At 38.3% G+C, this 26,173-nt stretch overlaps 1 protein-coding gene across 1 annotated transcript in view; it reads left to right on the top strand.

Annotated features, from left to right (window-relative positions):
* The window catches only part of ntn1b (netrin 1b), a 64,310-nt gene extending 39,414 nt beyond the window's left edge, over positions 1–24,896 (top strand). The window contains exons 4-7 of the mRNA XM_030140156.1: positions 1,430–1,579; positions 4,791–4,844; positions 12,193–12,267; positions 22,039–24,896. Of these exons, the coding sequence (XP_029996016.1) occupies positions 1,430–1,579; positions 4,791–4,844; positions 12,193–12,267; positions 22,039–22,358 (599 nt within the window). The 3' untranslated portion in view covers positions 22,359–24,896. The remainder of the gene's footprint in view (positions 1–1,429; positions 1,580–4,790; positions 4,845–12,192; positions 12,268–22,038) is intronic.
* The last annotated feature ends 1,277 nt before the right edge of the window (positions 24,897–26,173 follow it).

Here is a 26,173-nt window from a genome sequence, read left to right as displayed (position 1 = left end):
GTGTCCTTAATAAAGAAGGATAAAATGTGACTTATAAAGTTAATTTAGCTGTTCTAGACCCACCCTTCATATTATTATAATCCTAAATATGTCCCGAAAACACTGTACAGTAGCAGCCAAAAGAAAACCTTTGTGGCAGAAAAGGTGCAATGTAATCCAAACCATAACTCAATGTCATTCTTAATATTCCTTGTAAACTGGGTTATTTGATTATTATATTATTGTATTTCCTTTAAAAATCCCTTCCTTAAAAACTCAGTGGTGTTACATTCTCAGAGGAAGTGAACCGAATAGCCCAGCGTTTTTTTTTTAATGATTATATTTCATCAAATAGAGTTGGCAAATGCTTTTATATTGTAAAGAAGAACAAAAACAAAGAACCTAGATCTTTAAAAAAAAAAAAAAAAAAAGAAGAAGAAGAAGAAGAAGAATTTATATGCATCTTGTTATGTTCATGAAACTCCATAAATTCCAACTAAAAGCAACTCCAACCTCTACTGGACCACTTCACCACTTCAAGCAAATTTCAGATTACTCTGCTGGTACATTTAACGCATTCGGGGCCTAATGGGAAGGCTGGGCTTCCACTTCAAACACTGGCTTTATGGTAAATGTTTGGCAGAGCACACACACTCCCTCACACACACACACACACACACACACACACACACACACACAGAACAAATTTCTCACATTTAACATGCGATCCTCCCAACTAACAGCTTAAACAGACTTTGAAGTGCGTTCCACTCGTCCATTAATGGGAAACATTATTCAGGCAGTATTTGCAGTGGACTCTTTGCCAAAAAGCCTTACATTGGAAACTCAATCTGAAGTGCACACAGTCTGTCTGATCACAACAGTGTGGACGACACAAAGCCCGCTCTCAAGAATCTCAAAGACAAATCAACATACACACACAAACGCAGACACACACACACACACACACACACACACACACACACACACACACACACACACACACACATCGCACTTTAACATGTGAAAACTGTGCGGTAAAGGGTAATTAATCAAGTTATTTGCTCTTCTGCATGCGTTCCAGACCTAATGAAGAATCCAATGGTCGTTATGGGTGGAGGGAAGCAGCGCAATTTGATTGAGGTTTTATGCTGGTGCAAGGCCCAGTTCCCCATCTGCGATGGTCTGGAAAGAAAACACAGCCTGGTGTAATGTGAATGATTTCTTACGAGGTTTTAGGGCTAGGATTGCTTTTTATTGTATGGAATACATAAAGTCAGCAGAGGACAGGCTGGAGACATACTGGAGCAATTTGAAAGTTGATATTTGTTTTGTAACGCAGCTGCTTGTGTAAACTGCTCGTGTTTTCTTTTTCCAGTTTAAGTTGTTTACTGGGGTTTAATCTTGCTTTATGTTGTGTCATTTTTTTCTTATATTCTTCCCCCTGCAGCGTGTGATTGCCATCCCGTTGGAGCAGCAGGGAAGACGTGTAACCAAACCACAGGCCAGTGTCCCTGCAAAGACGGAGTGACGGGGATCACCTGTAACCGCTGTGCCAAGGGCTACCAGCAGAGCCGCTCCCCCATCGCCCCCTGTATCAGTAAGACTCCCACAGACCGCCACAGACACACAATGACCAGGTCCAGACCATTTTGGATTCATGTTAACAGCACCTGCTGCTTTTATCTTTACTTCATTAACCCTTAATCCCTGAGACATTATTTCAACAAAACGGGCTGTTTGGAATTTGTGGCTGGAGAAGTGTCATAAATGCTTACTGTGTTTTAGGGTCAAAACAGGGTGAAATAACAGAAAAAGACAAAAAGAGGAATTGAAGTTTTACTGGTTTTTACATCGTCAGGCACTCAGAATGTACATCATTAAGAGATGTAGGACATTTAACATGAACTGTGAACTGGAACACACTGAACAACAACAACTATTTGAATTTTGGCCTAGTAGTTTTTGTATCGGGGTTCTTTTTTTCTAAATCAGTCCAGCTGTGTTTTGGCACCTGATTGAACTCCAAAAAGAAGTTACACGGTAAGAACTAAGCAAAAACACAGTAAAAAAAAAAAAAAAAAGGGAAAATCACAACAAAGCTGCAAACAACAGTAAAGACAAAACATAGCTAGCACGCACTTGAAAACCCTCGGCTTTCAGTCCACACCAAAGTTTTGCACACCCCCAACCCCCCACGCCCCTGCTCAAGGGCCTCAACCCGTCCTCAATCTGGATGTCGATACATAATTCTACAAGTAATGTGACGGACTTGTATGTATAGGATGTGTCAATAAAGCTGTGAGAAAGTGAAAGTACCTCCCCTCACCTTGTCATTGTTGTTGACTGTCTGCTGCCCCTTGTGGTTGAGAATCAGTGGTGCATGCCAAAGATTTTACACATACGTGGACAGACAGACAGACTGACTGACTAACTGACAGACGGACAACCAACTGATGACAATACCCTGTGGCCAATGTGGCCATGGGTAAAAACGATAAGGAAAATGGTGCAAAAAAAGCCCAAACCATCTATTCTTATTCGTGTTTTGCCCCCATTACACAGGTGGCGGTGGGTGCACTGAGCATGCTCAGATGTCTATTCAGAGCACAACATCTATTCTCTTAGCATGTTTTGAAGTTTTTTCTATTGAGCAAACAGTTTAATTTTTATGAAAATGTGAAATGAATCATACATTCAGAATGCTCGTCACAGACATGTCAGGGGCTAAAGGGTTAATGTATAACAAAGCACTTCTGAGAATCAGTGGACAGTAAATCACTAACAGGGAAAACCTGATGTAAATCATTTGATTAAGAAATATTAAATTGCAACACACTATAAGGCTTACTCTAAGGGTCTCATTATATGATAAAGCATCAAGATCAACTAAAATGTACAGTAATGTGTAACTGCATTTTCACAAATAGAACAAAGGTTCCACAAACTCCAGAAACCAGGTTGTAAAAGACCTTTTACAATCTTGTCCAGATTAGGCTAGAGTAAGTAGTGTAAAATCATGATCTAAATCTAGTTATTGGGGCTTAGAAGTGAAAAAACAGTCACATTTTGAATTCACACAAATAAAAGTTCCTAAAATCACTATCTGTGTTTTAGAATAAAGGTTCTACAAACTTCAGAACCAGGTTTTACAAAACCCCTACCTTAGCTGAAATAATGTTGTTCAGGTTTGACTAGTTTAATTGTTGTAGTTCAGAATCTGGATCTGGTTTATTGTGGTTTAAATGTGAAAAAGCAAAACATATGATGCTCTGTTGTTTTTTTTTTTTTCACTAGTAAAAAATTTGCAAATTGTACAGAATATTTTCAGTGTCTGGACCTGATGTGGTCTAGATGTGAAAAAAACTGTGGAATCTCCCTTTTTGTGTTTTCACTAAAAGAATAAATGTTGTACAAGTGGGTTTCAGACATTATTACAGTCTTATCTATGAACTCTTAATGATGTCTATTAGTTACATTTCCCTGAACTTACTTTTTAATTATAAATCAGAACCAATTTCGACATCATTACCTGCCAAACTATCTGTACTTGGGTCGTGCAAGAAGTTGTTTCCATATCACAAACCCATATTATTACTCATCTATGAGGCATTAATAAATGAATTTGGTAACTAATGATGATATAATGAGATACAACTCATAAAATGATGTCCTATAAAATAAATTCTACCTACTTTTGAAAGCTAAAAACTTACTGTAAAGTGAATAAAAGCTCATTTTCTCTCTAAGCTCTGAGATAAATCCTGATAAACAGCTGAGGACAACCCCTGAAAAGGACCGGACATGGTTGTTATGTATAAATTTGTGGCTCTCACTCTTCTTCTTGTGTTATTTTTACACCCCTGCTCCATTATTCTGGATGGATATTTGGCTGTTTAAACCTGAGCTTGGATAAACAGACCATTACAACTCGCCTAACATGGCCTTGTGTGCCTTCAACGCTGTTAACGCTCCATCTTGCAATAAATCCACCACAAAGAGTCCAAGGAAATGATGGCTGATATGTTTATTGGCTGTATCTGCCGCCTGCAGATTCCAGACCCTCTCAGCAATAAACGCCAACGCCTCGGAGAAACAGAGATGGGTAGCTAGTAGCCGCTTCAGCTGGGAGCATCGAGTAGTGGGCTGGCATGAGCAGATAAGATAACAGCAATGTCTGGGAGGACAGGCAGACACTAACATTTGTCCACTCTGTTACTGTACGTCTCCAGGGTTGACATTTCTGATAAAGCAGTGTGTGGAAATTGGACGAATCAGGGTGATACGTTTGGCCAGAAGCCACACGATCATTTAAACCCATGAACCTGCTGCAGCAGGATTTCTTTAATTTTGCTGGGAAGGTAACAAATGTGGTGTAAAAGTGGAGGAAATGGGCTTTTTTTTTTTTCTCAACGTAGCATGAATACATTTGGTTTCTCGTATATTTTTCAAGATAATGTCTTTTGGTTTTAATAGCATGATATTAAATTTTGTGATATCTAGCTTGCTGCCAACTCTTACTTTAACAAGCCTGACGGCCTTGGCTCTCTGTACCCACAACATACCACAATCAGGAGGAAGCAGAGCATTAATAGGAAACTCACGCTCTTGCTACACATTTTCAGACCATCTGTGTGTCAAAATAAACCATTATTAACAAGACATCCTATTAAATCCATCCCCCGGTGCATTTCATATATAGACTAGGAGCATAAACTGTTCTGTCTCAGAAAAAAGAGCAAAACTTTTATTGTGTACCATATGTCGGTAAAATGAAAACAATGTGAAATGTGTGTTTTTTTTTGTTGCAGAGATCCCAGTTGTGTCTCCTACAGCGACTTACAGCAGCTACGAGGAGCCGTCAGGTGAATCACACACCATTCACTTGTGTAATTTAATAATCTTTTAGTGTATTTTACACTTTCTGTATCTGCTGGTCCATCACATTCCATAGACAAATATTATACTTTTACTCCACTACATGTCTCTGACAGCTTTAATTTGTTGTCACATGTTTATAATTTTTATCCTCGTTCTGTCCAGTGAAAACCAAGTGTCTCTCCAGATGGGTTTTCAAAAACCCTCTTGGTTTGGATTTACAGTCCCCTAATTTCCAGTATTTACCCGGTACATGTAAGACAAAAAGACTACTGCAACTGCGACTTAACTAAGTACAAGTAAAATGTAACTTTTTCTTTTACAGTTACTGTTTGTAACTGCGCTCCTTCAGAAAACAATCCATAAGTTTTAAAACCATGGAAATTGTTTTGTTCAGTATATACATCAGTATACACACAGTATGGAAAAAGATATTCCCATTGCTGTTGATTTGTTGAAAATATTCAGGTAAGTTGCTGAATAATAATCACAATAACTGTCAAATCAATATTTCATTAAAGCTTAATGATGATTTATCTTTCTGAATGAGAGTTGCAAGTACAACATTGTGAATTTAAAGAAACCAGATTGTTATTTATGCTTTAAAAGGATTATTTATAGTCAGGACATGACAAATATTTCACATATCTAGAAGTAGAATAGTTAAAACAATTATAATGATTGAAAAAAAAATATACATTGTTGAATAAAACAAAGCAAAAACACACTGAAGCATTTTGTGAGTGTTTTAGGTGGAAAGGTTAACAAAATCAACCCTGAAGGTGAGATAAAAATATTTATTGTAATGATATTTATGATGCTATAAATATAGTATTATATTTGTCATTATTGTTTTGTAGCTCAGCCTCATGTTAGCAATAAAATACCTGATTACAGTGTGTCCTATTACTTTTGTCCATCTAGTGCAGTGGTTCCCAATCTTTTTTAGCTCGTGATCCCATTTTAACATCACAAACTTCTGGCAACCCCAGACATTCAAAATTGAGAATTTTTTTTGAAAAAAAAATTATTTGTTTTTTATCATGCAATAGTATTGCTATACTATGTTGCAAATAAACATTAACTTTAGATGACATTTAGTCTATATAATGTATATTATTATGGATGGAGGCAGAAAAGCCAGGTGTAGATTACTGCACAAAGTGAGAATTTTATTTTCCTTGGTCAGAATATGTACAGTCAGTCCAGTTTGGATTTGCAAGGCTGACAAATAATACTGAATAAACAATAAATCAAACTATGAATTATGAAAGAGCTGCAGCATCTTCAACCGGCCACAATGAACATTTGAAAAATGAACAGTACCACAGTGCTTCAGTTTCAGCTTCACAGTTTGTCATGTCTTTTATGTATTGCGATTGTCAACTCACCCTATATTTTTTATTAGTAATTGATAAAAAGATGTTTATCAATTACTAGAAATTTCAGGCCACCCCATTTGAATTCCAGGTGACCCCACATGGGGTCCTGACCCCAAGGTTGAAAAACACTGAACTAGTGTCACTGGTACCAACCTCCACAGGAACAGTTTTACAGAATAGGTAATAATGGAAGTCTTCATTTTAATTGGTTACCTACTTTTCTGTATCTTAATTATCACCCACTCAAACTAGTCACAACTACCCATCGACTTCACTTTATTGTGGAGTTTTGTAATCTTTCTCATTTATCATATATGAAGACTCGCCATATGTTTACTGGGAAAATACCAGTTATTAGAAGACTCTAAACTGAAGACACTGGTTGATAAATACTGTACATCATCACATGGTTCCAAAAGGCCTGTTTTTCTGAGATTGTGAAAATTGATGTCTTAGAGATACATGTTTCTCCCAGAACACTGATGCTACAAACATATGACGATCTTATAGAATCTGATGTGTTACTCTAGATTAAACCAGGAACAGTTTATAAAGTTGTTAAAATAAATTCAACCTTAAAGATCTTAAGCAGTAAAAGTCAATGTGCACATGAATTCAGCAGAAAAACTCATCAAAAAATCTAATATATAACAGTTAAAACACTAACAGGGACCATTTTACTACACAGACTACTTTTTACATAATTTATGTTCATTTTGTTGATAATATTTATTTATGTATTTAAAATGTTTGACTTAACCAAGAGGGGCTCCCTGAGGTCGAAAATTATGTTTACAGGGTTTTGACAAGATTATAGAGGAAAACAGCATACATCACACAACTCATATAAATTACATGACGATAAATAAGTTACTGAATCATGAAAAAGAAAATGACCAAATGTTCAGCATAAAATCATTAATATGCAACTGAATCAGGCAAAACGTCTTCAGCCAGTTTCTGCCTCCTAGTCATTTCCATTTAGATTTTATTTAAGGTTTTAAATGCAGGACCTTTACTTGTAGAGTGTTTTCACAGTGTACTATTAGTACTTTTAAGTGAATGATTGAATACTTTGCCATGTCCTTTAGTCCAAATACATATACATGTGTGTTTCTCCGTCCACACTCCACCCCAGCATGGTCTCATTCCTCAGCTCTGCTCCTGATGTAAAGTCCAGATATTTTGTGGGTGCTCCCCACAGCCCCGCTGCCTGTATTCCCAGCCTGCCCTGCAGCCTCCCCACGGGTTTCAGCCCTAATCAGATTACATGCTTCATTTGCACCAGTTTGTATTTCAATCAAGGCTGGCTGCACTGGCAGTTGAGGCTCTGCCCGGCGCTATTGTTCATGTGCTCTGACAAGGGTGTCCATGTTGGGCTGCTGACACCAGACAATGAGCCACAGCAGCGTTTACCTGCAGCCTTAGGACACCACTGGGGTTTGTCTAATGCTGGGTGGTAATACCAAATATCTGTATGACAATATTTTTATAAGATTCTGTTTTTTTTTTTTTTTTTTTTTTTTTGTTTTTCTTTACATGGTCAGAATATTCTTTTGTCAGGAAAACACATAAAAACACATAAAAACATTCAGAAATGGTAAGTAACTAAGTACAAATACTTCATTACTGTACTCGAGAAGAGGAAATTGTACTTTACACATTTATTTTTGACAACTTTTAACTTTTGCAGATTGTTTTTAACACAAATGTCTATAATTTCTGCCCATTACATTTTCAAAAGAGGTCTTTTAGTTTAGATTTAATACAGTTATTTAAATTATTTTTTTTGCATCATTGTGAATTTTTGCAACATCAGGATGGATTTCAACCTAAATGCATGGAATAATAGCGTAGAAATCACAGTGTCCTGTCAAATGGAACAAGATGAAACCAAAGTACAAGATGTGACAAGACACAAGAAGTTGTAAAAGTTTAATAACTTTATTCATAACTTAACTTAGGTTTCCACAGAGACAGCCAGTGGAAATATGTCCATTTTACTTTTAGGTTTTGCGTACATTTCAGAGCCTGTACTTTTTCACTTTTGCCTGAGCAAAGAAGTTAGTTCAATGCTTCCAAAGAATGTGTGTACTTTAGCCACCTCCGCATTTATACAAAGAATGCTTTGACTTGTTTTATGTGGTATAATTTTGTAGGGTCCAACAAAATTATACCACATTTGAAGGAATCTGGATACATTAAAAGGATTCTTACTGTGCAAAGTGTGGTGGAGTTAAAACAGAACTTGTGGTGTGAAGCAATATCACATAATCTCTTTAATTTTTGAGGTATTACAGTTGTTGCATTAACTATGCTGCAGATATAAAATTGCTAGTGTTCAGTGAATGAATGCTGGTGTACTGGTTCAGCAGTAGCTTTGTCCGTTAACAGTATAAAGGAGCAATAACCACTCTTTGTAAATGTACTTGACCAGGAGATGCCATCTGACTTGTTTTTATGATAACAGAGGAGTGTGTGAATGGGCTGTGATCATCGATCACTGTCCTGTGTATCACTGCCTTTTGAGCAACGACTGACGAGAGTGGCGCCACTGACTTCATTGAGCTTTGTTGTGAGTCCCACTTCCTACTATAGTGGCTGCCCGGGCTGTGTGGGGTTTGGACTCCTGTCAGAAACTCCACACAGACACCACCCTCCAAATTAGGAGTGGTGTGGTCCCCAGGGACCCCGCAGAATGAGCATGGCACTGCTGCAGAGACACACAAAGGGGGCGTTTGTCCTCGCAGCAGGAGATTGGACCTTAATGAGAGCTGTGGGTGTAATGGCCCAGCACGGCAATTGGGCTAAGGGGCTAATGGGCAACGTCAGCTATCAAAGGGAGGTATGATGAAGGCCCCCAGGGGCCAGCAGGAGATAAAGAGGCCCCCGCCCTCGCCACTTCATTTACATGGAAATCAGGCATGCCGATATGGACTCGTCAAATTCATTTACTTTGGGATTTCCCCTTTTCTTATTTCTCCCGCCACCCCAGAAAGCAGCAGCCAGGCATTTCACCAGAAATGCTTTCTCTACATACATGAATTCGATCCTCATCCCACATCCCAAACCGCTCTCTTTTTTTTTTCTTTTTTTCTTTTCGAGAAGGAGGAGAGGGGCGTTTTTTTTCTTCCTCCATCATTACCCAGGCAACCTCATTCACACAGAGTATAATGGGGAAGAAAGGGGAAGACTGGACAGAGGGCTGGAAGAAATAATGAAGTTTGTCCATATTCAGGCAAGCTGAAAGGTCCCCTCTCTCTCTCAACTGCCCCCTCCATTCTCTTCAGACTGCCCAGCCCAGCTTTCCCACCCCCCCACCCCAGAAAGAGCATAAGGCTTATTGCTCAGGCAGAGTCAGAGTGGGGGGGGGGGGTGGATGGTAGGAGGGCGATACTAGGAGATGATCTGGTTCCAATTTGTGTCAGTCAGTGGAAAGTGGAAGAAACAAATGATTTCAATTTTCAGTTTGGCCTCTTGTCCCACCACCAGCTCCCTCATTACAAAAGGTACCTGGCACCATGACAGCACACAACACCAACAGCCAGCTGTAAAATCTTCACACATGTACACTGGTGTAAAGGGTTACCACGGCAGCCATATGACATTAATCATAAGTCTGTGAGCTCCTCTTGACGCTCTGTTCTCCTCTCCACTGAGCTCTTCTCTGGGGGCCACAGAATATTTATCCTCAGTAAGTGTTTCACTCTCTTGCCCCTCGTGGCTTCATCGTTGCATGGCATCCCTGGTAATTTCCACCAGGGTCACCAGCTAATTTTCCCTCTGTGACCCTTTTTTTTGTGCCAGTGACCTCCGTCATCCCTAGAGCTTGCACAATGCATGCCAGGACACTGACGAGGGAGTCGGCTGGAGTGGAAAAGTTGGGAGGAGTAAAACAGGAGTGTGTTGACAGACACAGGAGGATCTGTGTAAGCTTGAAATCTGTTCCATAGCGGCACTTTGAAGGCATCTTTGACACCCTGGGGGTGTAAATTAATGCATGTACAGCGTGTCCAGCTGGTGGCTGACGTAATGATACTAAAACATGGACGCTCTATAAATCAACAGTGGGGAAAGAAGTATTCAGATCACTTACTGAGGGTGCTCTATATAAGATTTGCAAATATTCAGCTAACATTATGTAGCAGAATGTCACTGAAGAATGGAAAGCAAGTATTACGATTTATGCAGAAAATCTGATTCATATCCTCTGCATAGAAATCAGTGCATTGTGGTTGTTATGGGCAACCAAAATAGATATTAGCTCAGAAATGACAAATGACTGCCTCCCAGCACAAAACAAACTAGAAGCACTCGGAGAGCGCAGACCTCCGCCAAGGCTGATCAGTGGCCCCCCCCCCCGTGGGCCCCCCCACCCCCGATCACCACCAAAATTTAATCATTTCTTCCTTATCCCATTTCCAACAAACCCTGAAAATTTCATCCAAATCTGTCCATAACTTTTTGAGTTATGTTGCACACTAACGGACAGACAAACGTGGCCCCCCCCGTGGGCCCCCCCACCCCCGATCACCACCAAAATTTAATCATTTCTTCCTTATCCCATTTCCAACAAACCCTGAAAATTTCATCCAAATCTGTCCATAACTTTTTGAGTTATGTTGCACACTAACGGACAGACAAACAAACAAACAGACAAACAGACAAACAAACAAACAAACAAACAAACAAACAAACCCTGGCAAAAACATAACCTCCTTGGCGGAGGTAATTAAATAAAAAACATAAAATTCACATATACACAAGGACATATCCATCGTGCACATTTAGGTAAAAATGCAATACAGCAATACAAGTAATTAAAGTCCTGCATGAAATGAAGTACATACTGTAAGTCTTAGCAACGGAATATAGTAAAATAAGTAGAGAATTAGTAAAGTACTGGTTTGGTCCGTCTCCCAGATATATTATTTATATATGATACCAGACGGATTATAAAGCTACATAAGTGTCAGTGTTTTTGTAACATGTTACTATTGGAGCTGCTTTGTATTCAGTTTTATATCCAGAGACACCAGATAAAGCTGAAGACTCATCACATGATAAATAGGAGAAGAAAGGAGAAAAAAATACATACTGTTACATAAATCTGTTTTTAGTTTTTAGATCTTTTTCCTGAAATCTTTGATATTTGGTGACATTGAATAATTTGAACATTCATTGAAATGAAGCCCTGTGAAAAGTTTAGAGGGAAAAATCCATTTATTGAAGCTGTTAACAACTCAGATCACTCAGATACTGCTTTTGGTAACATGTCAGAAGACGAAAGAAATTCACATGTAGGAGAATGACTGAAGAAAACTCGGTTCATCCTCTGAGGTCACAAAACTAAATTTACTGCAATGTTTTGCTGAAAGAATCAGGAAAAAGGGGGCACTGAGGGACTTTCTACCTGACATCTTGCTGAAAAACATTGAAAATCTGATTGTAATTGATATCTTCTCTCATCATCATCAGCACCTATAACCTTCAATTAGATTTGGGGAGATCAAATGCAAATGGCTATATATTATGGATAGTTATTTATCCTGCTCTGTTTTTCTTTCTTTTTTGGCCTGTTACTTATGAATACAAACATGTAATTTACCAGTACCATGTCAACTTGTAGTCCCACATGTATACAAGTTTAATTTAAAAAAATGAAAGCAAAAAAGAGACCACAAACAACAAGATAAAAAACTTGGAAACAACTGGTTTCATCATGTGTTGTGTTTTAAAGGCTTGTTATGTTGTATATACTATATACTGTATAAAATCTGCATCTTAGAAGTAAGTAAAAGAGCCAAAAAGACACAGTGGAGTAAATTGTTCAATATCTGCCTAATCAAACTACTCGTGCAAAGAACAAGTACTGTATTAAATTAAATCACAGATTTCTGTCTGTAAGAAAAAAACATGTCTCACTTTTACTCTCTCATCTCTGTTCCCTCAGACTGTGAATCTCACTGTAAAGCATCCAAGGGAAAAATGAAGATCACCATGAAGAAATACTGTAAAAAAGATTACGGTGAGTGAGGCCAGTGTGCAGGAATGTGTGCTGCCTGATGTCAGCCAGCAGTCAAGAGGTCAAATGTCTCAATTAATCAAACCCAGAATGTGGCCAATCCACACCATGGTGCTGCTGCTCTCCCTGGATCGCTTACAAAGCCTCAGGCCATGTCCACTAACACAGATTAATCTGAGAACACACACATTAGGATGATTCCAAACCCTGAAGACAGAGCTTTCAAAACATTCATCAGAGTGGATAATGTTGAAGTGTGGACAGAAAAAACAGCTTTTTTTCTTTTTCTCTGTCTTTCATTTTTTTTTTTTTTTTTTGTACAATGGACGACTGTCAGCCAACATTCTGTCATTTGCAATGGCACATTTGCTGACTAAACTGATTTTTATCGAACAGTGCAGGTGTTTTCACTGACATATCTTCCATTTTCTGCTGTCAAGCAACTGTTGACGTGTTAATTAAAGCCTCAGTTGATGAGCGCAAATTCTCAGAAATTACTGTTAGATTGGAACAGTTTGAAGGTTCAGTTATGGAAACAGGGTAGTTTTCTGCAGTACATCCAGTTTTTACCCCTCATTCTGTCAGTTTCTCCCTCACTACAGTATGCATTATTCAGATAAACATAAAATACACTTTTGGAATAATTAATCAACATCCACTAATGTAGTCTGACCAGAGACCATATATAATTACTGGAAGAAGGACCTCCATCAATTTCTGAACTGCCTTGTTGTAGCCAGTAGTGTGCGACTTGGCTGTTGGGTTTTTGGAGCCAGAGGTGACCATATTTGGACAAAAGAGGAGGAGCTACAGGAGTCCAAGGGTCAGAGGTGAGCTAATGCTATAAGCTAGCATCCTGATGCAGTGGCACTTCACCAAGCACTGGGTAACAAACTAAATTCACACTTTTGTTAATGGAACCTATTAATCACAAATACAGTGGAGCTGTCTGTCAGGAACAAAATGTAATTTATTAAATAAACTGTAACTTGAATAAACCCAATGTCCAACACAGAAGGTGAGTCGCTGTCATACAGACCTGTCAGTTAAAGCCTAACACAACAGCAAGGTTATAGTAATTTTGGATTTTTCATTGTAGTTAAGTTTTAGTTAGTTTTGACTTTTTTTTCCCACTAATTCAGTTAGTTTTAATTCATTTTTAGAGCAGGTTTGCCCGTTTTTATTAGTTTTCATTTTTTCTAAATGCTTAGTTTTAGTTTAGTTTTAGTATTAATTTTAATTTTGTTGTATCTCTTCTCTTCTCCATCGTATTCAAATAAATCCCACACAGGACTCTGCTGCTTTCTCCCAACTTTAGTCTCCATGTTTCCAGGTAGAGTGGGGACCAGAAGATGACTGTAAACCACAAGTGACCATGAGTGACGGACCGTGAAGTGTCGTATGGTGCCACTAGCTAAAATTGCTAGAGTGAAATAAATTGATTTCGTATCAATCCGACATTGACAAAGACAAAAACGAAGGGAATTTTATCCATAATTTTTATACGTTTTAGTTATTTTTGTGAGCACACAATACAATTTCAGTTAGTTATTGTTTTTTTCTTTAATTATAGTTTTTATTTATTTCGGTTAACGAAAATGTTTATTCAATTCTAGTTTTTGTCATTTCGGTAGTTTTTGTTAACAATAACCTTGCACAACAGACATCAAAACTTGTATTAAACGGATTAATGAAGAAGAAATGTGAAGATGGATCACCAGATCAGTTATTAGAGGTTCTAAATTAAAAGGTTGGACCAGAGTGAGTCCTAGTAATAACTGAGGAGTTAGTGTAAGTCTATGGATTTTTTGATCCAATTACAGTCACCATTACAACTTTAACATACTTCTGTATTGGCATCATGTTGGAGCTGAGATCCTTGCCCCTTGAGTATTGGTAGCCTTTCTGATGTATGTTAAACACAGAAACAAGAACATGTTTCCGTTCTTATGGCATGCTTTACATGCATTTCTAACCCTAAACATGAACAGAGTGGATGTTAAAAGTAAAGGTCTAATGGCATCCCTGTAGACCCTGGAAAATCTGTTGAAAAGGAACAGACCGCATAAGTTCACACCATAACAACATTTCATCCTGCCCAGTCAGCCTGAAGCATTTGGACAAACTTCTAGGTGTTTAAGAGCAAATCCCAAACTGATAAAGGAAGCCAAAACACACCACAATTACATTATGTTGTCAATGAATTCAATTGTGGTGCAGCTGTAACACTATTAAAGTAGTGCCAAGTATATGAATATCATATTTCTGCTGTAGATGCTGATGATGTTGAAATGTTGGTACCATCAGAATCCTACAAAGACTGTTGCAACAATATGGGTGTCACTGTCTGTAATGAAAACCAAAATAAATCAGTGGCAGACTGTGATAGTTCTAATTCCAATCTAGGAGACTATCAGGTATAACAGAGAAAGACATGTTTTTGTTACACTACTCCAGTGTGTAGCTAAATTCACCCACATGATGATGGATTTACTGTGCATCCACATCTGTGAACCACAGAGCAGATCTCCACAGCTACTGAGATGAAATAAACCTATCAAGCTCATCCACTTTCATAGCCTTTACGAGTTTTGTGCCCACTAAAAAGACAGTGGGGATCTATTGTACAACAAAATGTCGCTTTTAAACCAGTTATGTTGATGCCAGTTTCCCAGTGTTAGTTTAACCCTGTCACCCCTGATGCACCCAGTAATGTAATAATTCTGTGAATATCAGCTTCAGCAGTAGGTCTGTATGTAGGTAACAGGAGTAGAGTGGGGCAATGGGAGGTGATGTTGAATAAAAATTTGACATTACTCGGGCAAAAATCATGTTTATAGAGGAGTTAATGTGTTGAAGTTTGATTCACATTACTCTTAGTGGTGCAGATTCACTATCAAGCGTCTTTGAGTACTTAGAAAAGCGCTATATAAAACCGATGTATTATTATTATTATTACCTCCGCCAAGGAGGTTATGTTTTTGCCAAGGTTTGTTTGTTTGTTTGTTTGTCTGTTTGTCTGTCCGTTAGTGTGCAACATAACTCAAAAAGTTATGGACAGATTTGGATGAAATTTTCAGGGTTTGTTGGAAATGGGATAAGGAAGAAATGATTAAATTTTGGTGGTGACCGGGGGTGGGGGGGCCCACGGGGGGGCCCATTTCCAACAAACCCTGAAAATTTCATCAAAATCTGTCTATAACTTTTTGAGTTATGTTGCACACTAACGGACAGACAAACAGACAGACAAACAAACAAACAAACCCTGGCAAAAACATAACCTCCTTGGGGGGGGCCCACGGGGGGGCCACTGATCAGCCTTGGCGGAGGTCTGCGCTCTCCGAGTGCTTCTAGTTATTATTATTATTGTTATTATTATTGTTATTATTATTATTATTATTATTATTATTATTATTATTATTATCATGATGCAACGTAGAACTTTTTTCAGATAAAGGTATCAAAATGAGAAAGGTTGATGGTTTTCTCAACTTGTTCATATACTGTATCAAATGTTTGTGAAATGCACCATTTATTCTCTGAAATGGCATCTGGTGGAAGTGGTAGATCTGCAAGTTAGTGATATTGTAAAATTGTAGATTTCTCTGAATTTTATCATTTTTGGTAACATTTAACGAGTAGACAAGTCAACCGAATATACTATATAACATCGTTCTAGTTGTTTTTAGACTTTTTCATACAGAAATTTTAGTTTTAGGCTCAAAATTTCCACTAAAGCCAGTCATCCACTCTTCTAACTCAACAAATAAACCTCACATTGTGACTTACATTTTATTTACTGTACATTTACTTTAGTTTACTTTCTTTACTTTTTGTCAGTTTTGTCACTGGTTATTTATCATTATTTTAACTGACTGATACCATTAAAGGTACTACGTTAGTCCGAGCCTTTCTATTGTTAACAAAAGTAGAAAAACAACTGTCTTTCTATTTTATTTAAATCTGCTCCAAACTTAAGTGGGCTTTATCCCAGGCCTATCCCCACCCCTTCCACCAAATTTCATGAGTATCAGGGCTGTACTTTTTGCCTAATCTTGCTGATAGACAGACTGATAGGAATGATCACATAACCTCCATATAGAGGTGATACACCCCCTAATGTTGACAGACTTCAGTGATGACTAAGCTGTCTCTCAGTCAAAGTCATCATCAATGAAGCCTCACCGGTCTGTTAGAAAAACATCTTAGCATACTTTAATCCACATCCAACTGAAAATTGTCCAGAAAAATTGTAGTTACAGTTGAACAGACAGTAATTCAGACCATTTGTTCTGTTTTGCTTGGAGGCCAAATGTAGCCATTATTCATATTTCTATTGATTTAAATCTTAATCATTAGAGCTGAGACAGGCCCGGCATCTATAAATCACTCAGGCTCTTTCAGGCGGGCGGTTCCTGTTGGTTTTCTCTGAAGTTCCCCTAAAACGTCTGGAAGCAGATGATCCTCCGTGAACAGTGCTGAGGCAGACATCACTGCTTAGCACTCCCTTTGCTTCGGTCTAATTCATTTCTCAGGCCTGTCCCCTTTGCTTTTGTGGGGCTTTAGTGTCTGTCTCTGTTCTCGGGGGGCTACGAACCCCGTGTGTGAGCGGCAAGGCCGGCCCCCGGGGGTCACGGGAAGGGGCCCTCTGTTTAAACACAGTTGCCTGCACTGAGCATTCCACAGGGCACAAACAGGTGGTAAATTAGGCAGACGGTGACGGATTGCCACCCTGGAGAGAAAGAAATATGTTTTGTTTATTCAATTTTTGTTTTTCATCGCTGCCGTAGCTACGGAGACGGCGGACACAAAGGGATTATATTCTCGCCTGACACCCTCCTCTGCACACACGTACCCTCCCTCTCCCTGCCACCGGGAGGACAATGAATCAAAGGGCCGCGTGTTTACAGACGCTCCGGGATAGTGCTCAAAGGCAGGGCCTCCCAGCCTCCTTGGCCACCCCTCTGCGCTCACCCAAGGGTAACAGGTCCCTGATCATTCACTCGGCTGATAACCTGAGGGGACAGGGGCCTCAGCGCTGTAATTAAGCAAGCTCTAATTTCATTAGCCTTGCTTGTTGGTGGCATGCAGTGTCAAGCCGCAGCACACTGCCTAAAGACGATGAACCCAGTGGGAAGTTTGGCTTTGAAGGAGATTTGGTTGGCAGCTATTGAGCAAATGCAAGACCATTTTACACTTATCTCTTCCTCTTCCAAGCTGCTGTTTTTCTCTGTCAGAAGTGCTCATGAACTATTTTGTAACAGATTCTCTGACCTTAGCATTCATTCTTTCTCTGGTGTCTATTTAGCTCAAACTAAGTGGCAAAAGGTGTGTATGTGTGTGTGCATTTGTGTGCATTTAAATACACTGCAAACATACTTGAGAGAGGAAAAACAAAAGCAACACTGACAGAGAGTCTGTGGATGCTGTAACCAAGTCGACTTCACGGCAGCCGATCACTGAGAGATGCTCAGTGCCGTCTCCGCTTGATTCTCACGCTATGGAAGTTGGATGGAGCTCTGGGAGCAGAACCCGGATAGCTCATGAGGTCGGAGCACATCCCGACTCTCCTGGAAGTTTTTCTGTGGCTGGGAAGACAAATAGTGCCCCCCCCCATACCCCCCCACACACACCCTTTATGTGTCTGGATGAAGGAGAGGGCTGCAATGAATGGCAGGGCTGTGAGAGCTCGCTCTACTCAGCACAACAAACCTTCTTTCTTCAGAAATTGTGTGCGATTTGCTCACACTGTGCACTGACGCACACACATACACACTTGAACACCTCACTTACTGCTGAACACCTCATTCGCTGGTTCTATTCATTCTTGGCAGCATTAAGGCACGACTGATGACCACTGAAACTGATCAGACTCAGCAAGAGAAACCAGAAAAAGGCCAACATTTCTTTCTTGTTTTTTTTTTTACATTGAAATTATGGTAAACTCAGAGATTTACATTGGACTTGTCAAGCCAGTCAACAGAATAACATCTTGTCATTCTACATTTCTACAAACACTGATATCTTTCATATTTACATTTCTATATGTATATCTCTGCATACTTGGCACTTTGTTAGGGTTAAGGCAAGATACCAGGGTTTGGTTTAATACAGAAAAATTAGCGAAGTGAAAATATATTTTATCAATTTCCAAACCAAACCTGGTTTCCTAATATCCACCAAAACAATCTTGTTAGAAGTGTGTGGATCAGTAGTGAAACATCAGTTCTTTAAGTCCCAGCATTTCCTGTCACAGTATTCTCATATTCAAAGGGGTAAATGTAAACTCAATCATCTGGAGTATTTTATCATCAACAGGGAACGCAGTACATAGCACAAGGATCTAGTATAAATAATAGCCTTTGGACACAAACTGCTTTAACCAGTCATCGTACGTTAAATGCAAATGTGTCTAAGCATCAGTATGTGTGTTGACATCAATACAACAGGATTTCCCTCTTCCTTCAAATGAAAGAATGGCATTTTAGTCAAATTGATATAAAATATGCCAACATAATAAATAAATATGGTTAAAAAGTAGGTAATGAAAGAAATAAATCCCACAATAAATACCCCTATAAAAGTCAGGGCTGCACCCTTGAGTTCAACTCTCAGAGAGATTTGTGTCCCTGTTTCCTTCACATTAGTTCAACAAAGCATGTCTTTTCTCATGTGTATAATTATTCTCCATCCGGATATGCTGAAATGGCCAGTAACTAGGTTGGTTAAAGCATAATATTGACACAAACTCACTGAGAAATATTGATATGACATGTATTTTTGGTTAATAAATGTTGAGATGATTCATATCCGCGGTTATATATTTGGAAACATTTTTCTGGTGAGTGGGCTGGTTTTATTATGTGCATGCTGTGTTTCCCATTACGCTCTACATCAGATGAATTTGCACATTTGTAAGATGCTCACACTTAAACATTAATAATGCATTCCTTGCTAAATCCATGTTGTAAAGCACTTAAAGCCCCACTGCAAAGCACCATTGTGATGCTGTTGAGCTGTTTGCCTCTTGTTGCAATCAGAGCGATGAAGTAATAATGGCTCAGTGTGATGGAGACCCATGCAGGCCAGGGGAACTTTACTCATTTCCTGGTTTGAAAATATCTGTTACAAGTGGTGTCCCAATAGTTACCAGGTTCACAATGATTTAGCCTGAGGTTGTCAATGTTCAGATGTTCAGATTCCAGCTTAACGCCTGATAGACCAATTTGAACTGATTTGTTCAGAAGTTATATTGTTAACAGATGTGGTATTTCTCTTTTTTCCTCCCCAAAATAAAACTATTATCCACCTCTTTCCTTAATCCCAGTCAATCCATCGGGGCAGAAAAAAAGTGTTTTCCCATATATCCGAGAAATTATGTTCATATGTAATTGTTATAAACGTAACATTGCCCACACTACGTTTTCTTCGGAGAGATGAATTAATGATGATAATTAAAGTAATTTGCAAGTTGCAATAATGTTGATCATGAACGTAAATTGAAATTGTTTATAGACAATGCATTTTGTTTGTTTTTCAAAAGAAGCAGCAATGTAATTAACAATAACTACATTATTAAACTTTTTATGGTTGGGTTTTGGTGCTGATTTGGTTCAAGTTAGAGAAGGATAGCAGGGTTTAAATGAGGAAATACTCTGCAAACATGTGAATTAAGGCAAAACTTAAGTTTACTAATGTCTCCACTATTTATCGCCAGCATTTCAGTTATAACAGCTCTCTAATTTTCTAACTTGAAAATATAAAAGGTTGTTTTGTGGATAGATAGATAGATAGATAGATAGATAGATAGATAGATAGATAGATAGATAGATAGATAGATAGATAGATAGATAGATAGATAGATAGATAGATAGATAGATAGATAGATAGATAGATAGATAGATAGATAGATAGATAGATATGGATGGATGGATGGATGGATGGATGGATGGATGGATGGATGGATGGATGGATATGGGGATGGATGGATGGATATGGAAATGGACCAAACATCCAAGTGACTCATCACAGGCATCTGTCTCTGTGAGCCCTAAACCCTTGTTAACAGAGCAATAATTTACAAAACATCCACTAGAACACCTATTATGGGTGCAAATGAAGCAAATAAGACAAGAATGACTTGTGAAAAAAATGTGTTGGCTTAGTATTTCCAGACAAACTTCATTGTAAGTGTATGGGAACCAGGCCTTTCTGGAGCCAAGCATCCAGCAGCCCTTAGTGGTACAGAAGATGCTTCCACGTTGGCTTCACCTTCAAGTTGTGGTTATTTCCCCTTACAAGAAATATGCAAATGCGCAAAAGTAAATAGCATTATTATCCTTTTCATTTGGACTCTAATCCAAACCACAATCCAGTCCAAACTCTAACCAAAGCAATTTTATTCCCTAAACTTTAAAATCAGCAGAAGTCACAATGAGAACCTGAAAAACTCCTGGACTTTCGTTGTTCCCCCACCAACACCTACCTCCTCTATATTGTGGAAAGGCAAAGGAGTAGCAGATGCTCCTTCTTCTTCTGTTCATATCAACATATCTCACACAGCAACACAAAAATAACTACAAACTGGATAATACTGAATGACGCAGAGTTTTGAATCTGTCATGACAGTGAGCAGCAACAAGTTCACTATTAAAGTGTTGTTCAGGTGATCAAAGTATATTTTTCACATTAACCCATAAAGACCCAAATGTCCACTAGCAACCAAAATCATCTTTTGATCTAAAATGTTTAATACCTGTTGATCCACTAATTCTATCAATACATGAAAATAATTGGTGTAAAATACAGTTTGTCATCTTTTCAGGGTCATCAGAAAGAGCCATTTGGACGTTCAAAGGCTCCATAGTGAACATGGAAACCGTTTTCTTCAAAATGGATTTACCAGTAAAACCCATGGAGTTTGATAAATGACAGTGGATGGAGACACTTGGTTTATGTTCAGTTAATGTTATATTTTACTGCAAATGTCACTTTTCTTCAGTTTTCTATATTTTTGATATAATAACCTTCAACTTTAATCCAATATTTAATGGACATATACATGATCAGTAATTAAACATAGGAAACTACCTGACTTTTACTTAAGAAAGGTTAAAAATAGAGAAATATTTATATGGGAACTGCCACAAAAGTAGCACTGGATCTTTATGCATTTTGCAATAACGTCGGCCAGGTCTGTTTTCCAAAAGTATCCATGTGGACCTCAATCTACTGCAGGTCATACACTCATTTATACACTTGTTTTTGGGTTTCAGGTTCAGTTCACACGATGGATATGCACAAATAGGGTGTGATGCCATACATTTTTTCAAACTTTTCAGACAAACCAGTGTTAAACATCTCTACTTTAGAAAGTGTTCTTAAAAATCCAAGTTTTTCTACCTGAAATGTGTAAATGAGAGTTGAAATCACAGAAAAACATGTGTTTTGCTATAGAGGGGCATGAGGTTATATCTACGAGTGCAACATTTTATTCTGATAGGATAGTGACAGAGAAGTGTGCTTTCGGGAGTTCTATGCCAGCAGCCTTTGTGTTCACACCAGGAATGCTATGGCAACTGTTGCAGTAATACGGAGTATGTTCATGAGCACAACAAGGAAAGGTCAAAGGTCAGGGGTGAGGGGACGGACCTGGGACAGCACTCAACAAAGTCAGCAATTTGTGATTCATGTTTAGACAGCAGCAGGAGGGTGTTATAAAGTGAATAATTTGTCCATATTACTCAGTGAAGGCTTTCTCTTGTCCTCTACCAGCTGTCCAAGTCCACGTCCTGAAAGGAGACAAAGCCGGCGAGTGGTGGAAGTTCACCGTCAACATCATTTCTGTCTACAAACAAGGTGAGCATCGCATCCGCCGCGGGGACCAGCTGTTATGGGTGCGTGCCAAGGACGTGGCCTGCAAATGCCCCAAGATCAAACCCGGGAGGAAATACCTGCTCCTGGGTACAGATGACGACTCCCCTGGGCAGAGCGGCGTGGTGGCAGACAAGGGAAGCCTGCTCATCCCCTGGAAGGACCTGTGGGGACGTCGGCTCAGGAAGTTCCAACAGCGTGACAAGAGAGGAAAGTGCTAAAAGTAGCAGGAGAGGAGAAAGGAGGGGGGGTTATGTGGGAGAGGTGGGTGTGAAATAATGGAATAAAGAACTGAGTGCGGGGAAGAGGAGGGAATGAATGAAAAAATACATAAACTGGAAGAATTTAAGATAGAGGCGACAAGTAGGGGAAAGACTGAGTGCTGCTGCTCTGAGTTGGAGCGAAGAGATTAGTGTTTTTTAGGAACTTTTGTGAAGGAGTTCATTCTACAGTTGTTCTGTTTGTCTTTCAAGGTTTGTTTTGTAATTGCAGAGTTTGCACCTAATGTTACAGATATGTCACATTCTGACTTTGCCATTTTATTTGGAACTCCTTTTCTTAGTTATTTTCGGGAACATTGCATCTACTGTATCACCTTTCTGTATTTCAGAGAATCCTGGTTTATTATTTGTTTGGGAATGAGGGATTCAATGAACAAGAATCAACTTTTCAACCTCTTAATATGTTACTTTCTTCACAGAACCCAAAACTAAACGAGGGCTAGAGTTACATTTGAGCTGAGTAGTTTGGGTTATCTTTCATGTTAAATATAGAAACTATAAGGTGTTCTCCCCCAATTATATCTAATACATAATATGAACCTTACACTTGTTAACTTAAGGATTTCAGGAAAAGGGTGGATGTTCAAAGGTTAAAGGTCCAATGTGAAGGTGTAGGTGGATTTAGGTGGATCCAAGTGAAGAAACGGAATATAATATTCATCATCATATTTTCATTCTTTCATAATTACATGAAAATAAGAATAGTTTTTGTGGCTTTAGAATGGGTCATTGATGTCTACAGAGGGAGTGGGTCCCCATTGATGGAATCCACCATGTTGCACCACCATGTTTCTACAGCAACTCCAAATGGGTGGTATTAGTGTGTGGACCAGAGTTAATAACCCCTTAAGAACAGACAAAACAAATACTGGCTGTAATGTAGGACTTCCATGTTTTGTGCAGCCACCACAGATGAGTGTGTGGGAATGGTTGCAATCATCAACCAGCTGTCAGTAAATATCACACACTGAACCTTTAAGTGTAAAACCAATCTGTACCATTTTCCCAGAGAACTCCCTGCTCATATGCGAGTGTTACCTCAGTGAAACAAAATGCCATACAGATCCTTCATTTTCTATAATGATCACACTTCTCATTACAAGAACGTCTTCGATTAGCTCTTACTGATATATCAATAATATGTTGTGGTTGTGACCTCTGCAATGTAAACCATATGTGCATACGTAGACTTTTTTGAGTAGATGATGCCGTAGCATCAGGTAGATGTAGAATAGACATGTCAACCATGCACTTATTTACTAGTCAAAAGTTTTAGAACATATGAGATATGTTCATGTTTTTAGAGTGGCATCCCAAAAAAAGAAGAAAATCCCATAGTGTATCATATATATGATGCAAAAAAAGCTGTAAAGTTCAGACCCTGCTTGTGTCACCGATGACTGCTCCATGTAGAATGATGTATGGACAAATTCGTCAAAGCTACAAATGACTCAGACTAGCGTTTATGCTCTAATAAAGGATGAAGTTGGACATCCCATTTTGACATAACTGATGAAGTGATTGCTTTATCTACAGTATGAACAACTCTTCACCAGAAAAGACTTTTGACCTATCAAGCAATCCTCATCCAGTACCACTGACATAATGCATGCTCACTGTTTACTGTAGCTGACTGATAGCTAACAACAATTGTGAATTATGTAAACATTTTATTTGTATACAGTACTCAATGTTGTGGGGAAAAAATACCTGTGGAGTGATTAAATATCACAGTTGTTTATTGTACAGTGAGTTCATCACCTCAAAGCAACTTTTTGAGGACTGGAGTTCATACTGAAGACCTGGTACTCGACACAAAGGCATGACCAACTGTCTACATGTTATATAGTTGTATGGTATTACTTTTTTTTACTTGTTAAACATTAACTAGATCTATGTCCATGTGAACTTAACCAGAGTTTTAAATATTAGAGGCTTAATTAAGGGAAAGACAAATAAATGAATGACAGATAAACTTCTCATGTTTACCTGAGTATGTGCACACAGGACATCACATAAAGAGACTGAGTTTACACAAAAACACACTGCACATTAATACAGAGACACACCTAAACACACACATGTACACATGCATAGATACACAGGTGCACCTCTTTACTTGTGCATCATACTGTATGAAACAGAACATGAAAACACCACATTCACATTTACTTTATAGGCGTTTACAGACTGGTACACATTACCAGACTTCTCCTCTCTGACAAATATCCCATTGGAATAACTTTCCACTCATGTTTATACATCTGCTTGTAAATGTTGTTTAGCAGTGTCCATTGCAAATGGGTGTGTAATGTCTTGTAATACTAATATATTATGTTTATCACAAATGAATATATTTAATGACATGTGAAACTGTGTGGCTTTTGTGGTTTTTACTTTTGGCTTTTTTTGTTTTGTGTTTTTTTAATTTTGGTTACATTTTTTGCATTGCATTGTAGATGGCTGTAATGAAAAGTATTGATAAATGTTTGGCTATTGAGCAGCCTAATAGAAGTGAAAATTAATTCATCTGAAATAAAGTTGTGTTTAAAAAAAATGAGGATGATCCATAGCTGAAATTATATTTTTAGTTCTTTTTTTCCCTCCTTTTAAATCAGTACAATTCATTGTTTTCAAAACACTGCAACACTGGTAAGGCTGGACAGGGTTATTGATACTGGTATTGATACCTCAGCTCCAGTACTGTTCCTCAAACATTTTTAAAAAGCAATTTCCCCAACTTAACATAATGTAAAGAACAATACACATTCCAGTACATATATTTCATCTTATTTGCATTACATACTAAAAGTTTTTCAGCATAAAAAAATAAACTTGAAGTGGTCTGATAACCAAAAAAACAATTGCCCATAGGTGTAAATGTCAGAGTGATTGGTTCTATGTCTCTATATGTTGGTCCTGTGATGAACTGGCTTCACCCACAGGTAGGTGGGATAGGCTCCAGGACCAGCACCCCCAGTGAGGAGTGAGGATGAAGCGGGTTCAGAAGATGAATGAATGAATGAATGAATGAATGAATGAATGGTCTGTTAACCTAATATCACTGTGGTTCCCAGATTTTTTTCAGTTTGAGAGAAGAGAAATCAGGACCCAAACTTACAAAAACATGTCATGATTATTATTGACTCCTCCACTGTGAAAACACAGTCTCTGAAAGTGTCTTTTTATGTGATTTTCTTTGTCTTTTTGTATCTTTTACACTATTCTAATGTTGTTTTTCTTTTTTTTTTTTAATCATTTTTTACACAACTTTACCCTTTCAGTATTGTCATTTCATATGGCTTTCTTGAGATCAACATTCACAACCTCTGCTGTTTAAATCATTAAAATGAATTCACATACTACACATTATTGCTATTTATTTATTGATATTTATTTTTCCTCCACCAACGAGTATCTCAATAAAAATAACTCTGCAAATGAATGGGAACCACAGTAGAAAATACTATAAGTAAATGCTATAAAGGGTTATGATAACAGTGTAAGCTAACATAAATAATAACAGAGTTAGCTAAATGTACGAATAAATAGTTGTAGTTGTGGGCAAATCATAACAGTTGATTTGGATGAAAAAAGCGTGATGCTTTTCAAAGTTATAAGAGATTTAAAAAACAAAAACAAAAAAACATGTAGTTTAACCAGTTCATAGTCCATTAGGCTCTAGCAGGTCGGTAAAGGGCTAAGGAGCTGAACTCATCTGATTGTGAGAGTAAAACATAAATGTGGTTGGGAAC

Source organism: Sphaeramia orbicularis, chromosome 8 (assembly GCF_902148855.1).
Source record: "Sphaeramia orbicularis chromosome 8, fSphaOr1.1, whole genome shotgun sequence".
Taxonomy (NCBI): domain Eukaryota; kingdom Metazoa; phylum Chordata; class Actinopteri; order Kurtiformes; family Apogonidae; genus Sphaeramia; species Sphaeramia orbicularis.
This window is presented reverse-complemented; position numbering and strand designations above follow the sequence as displayed.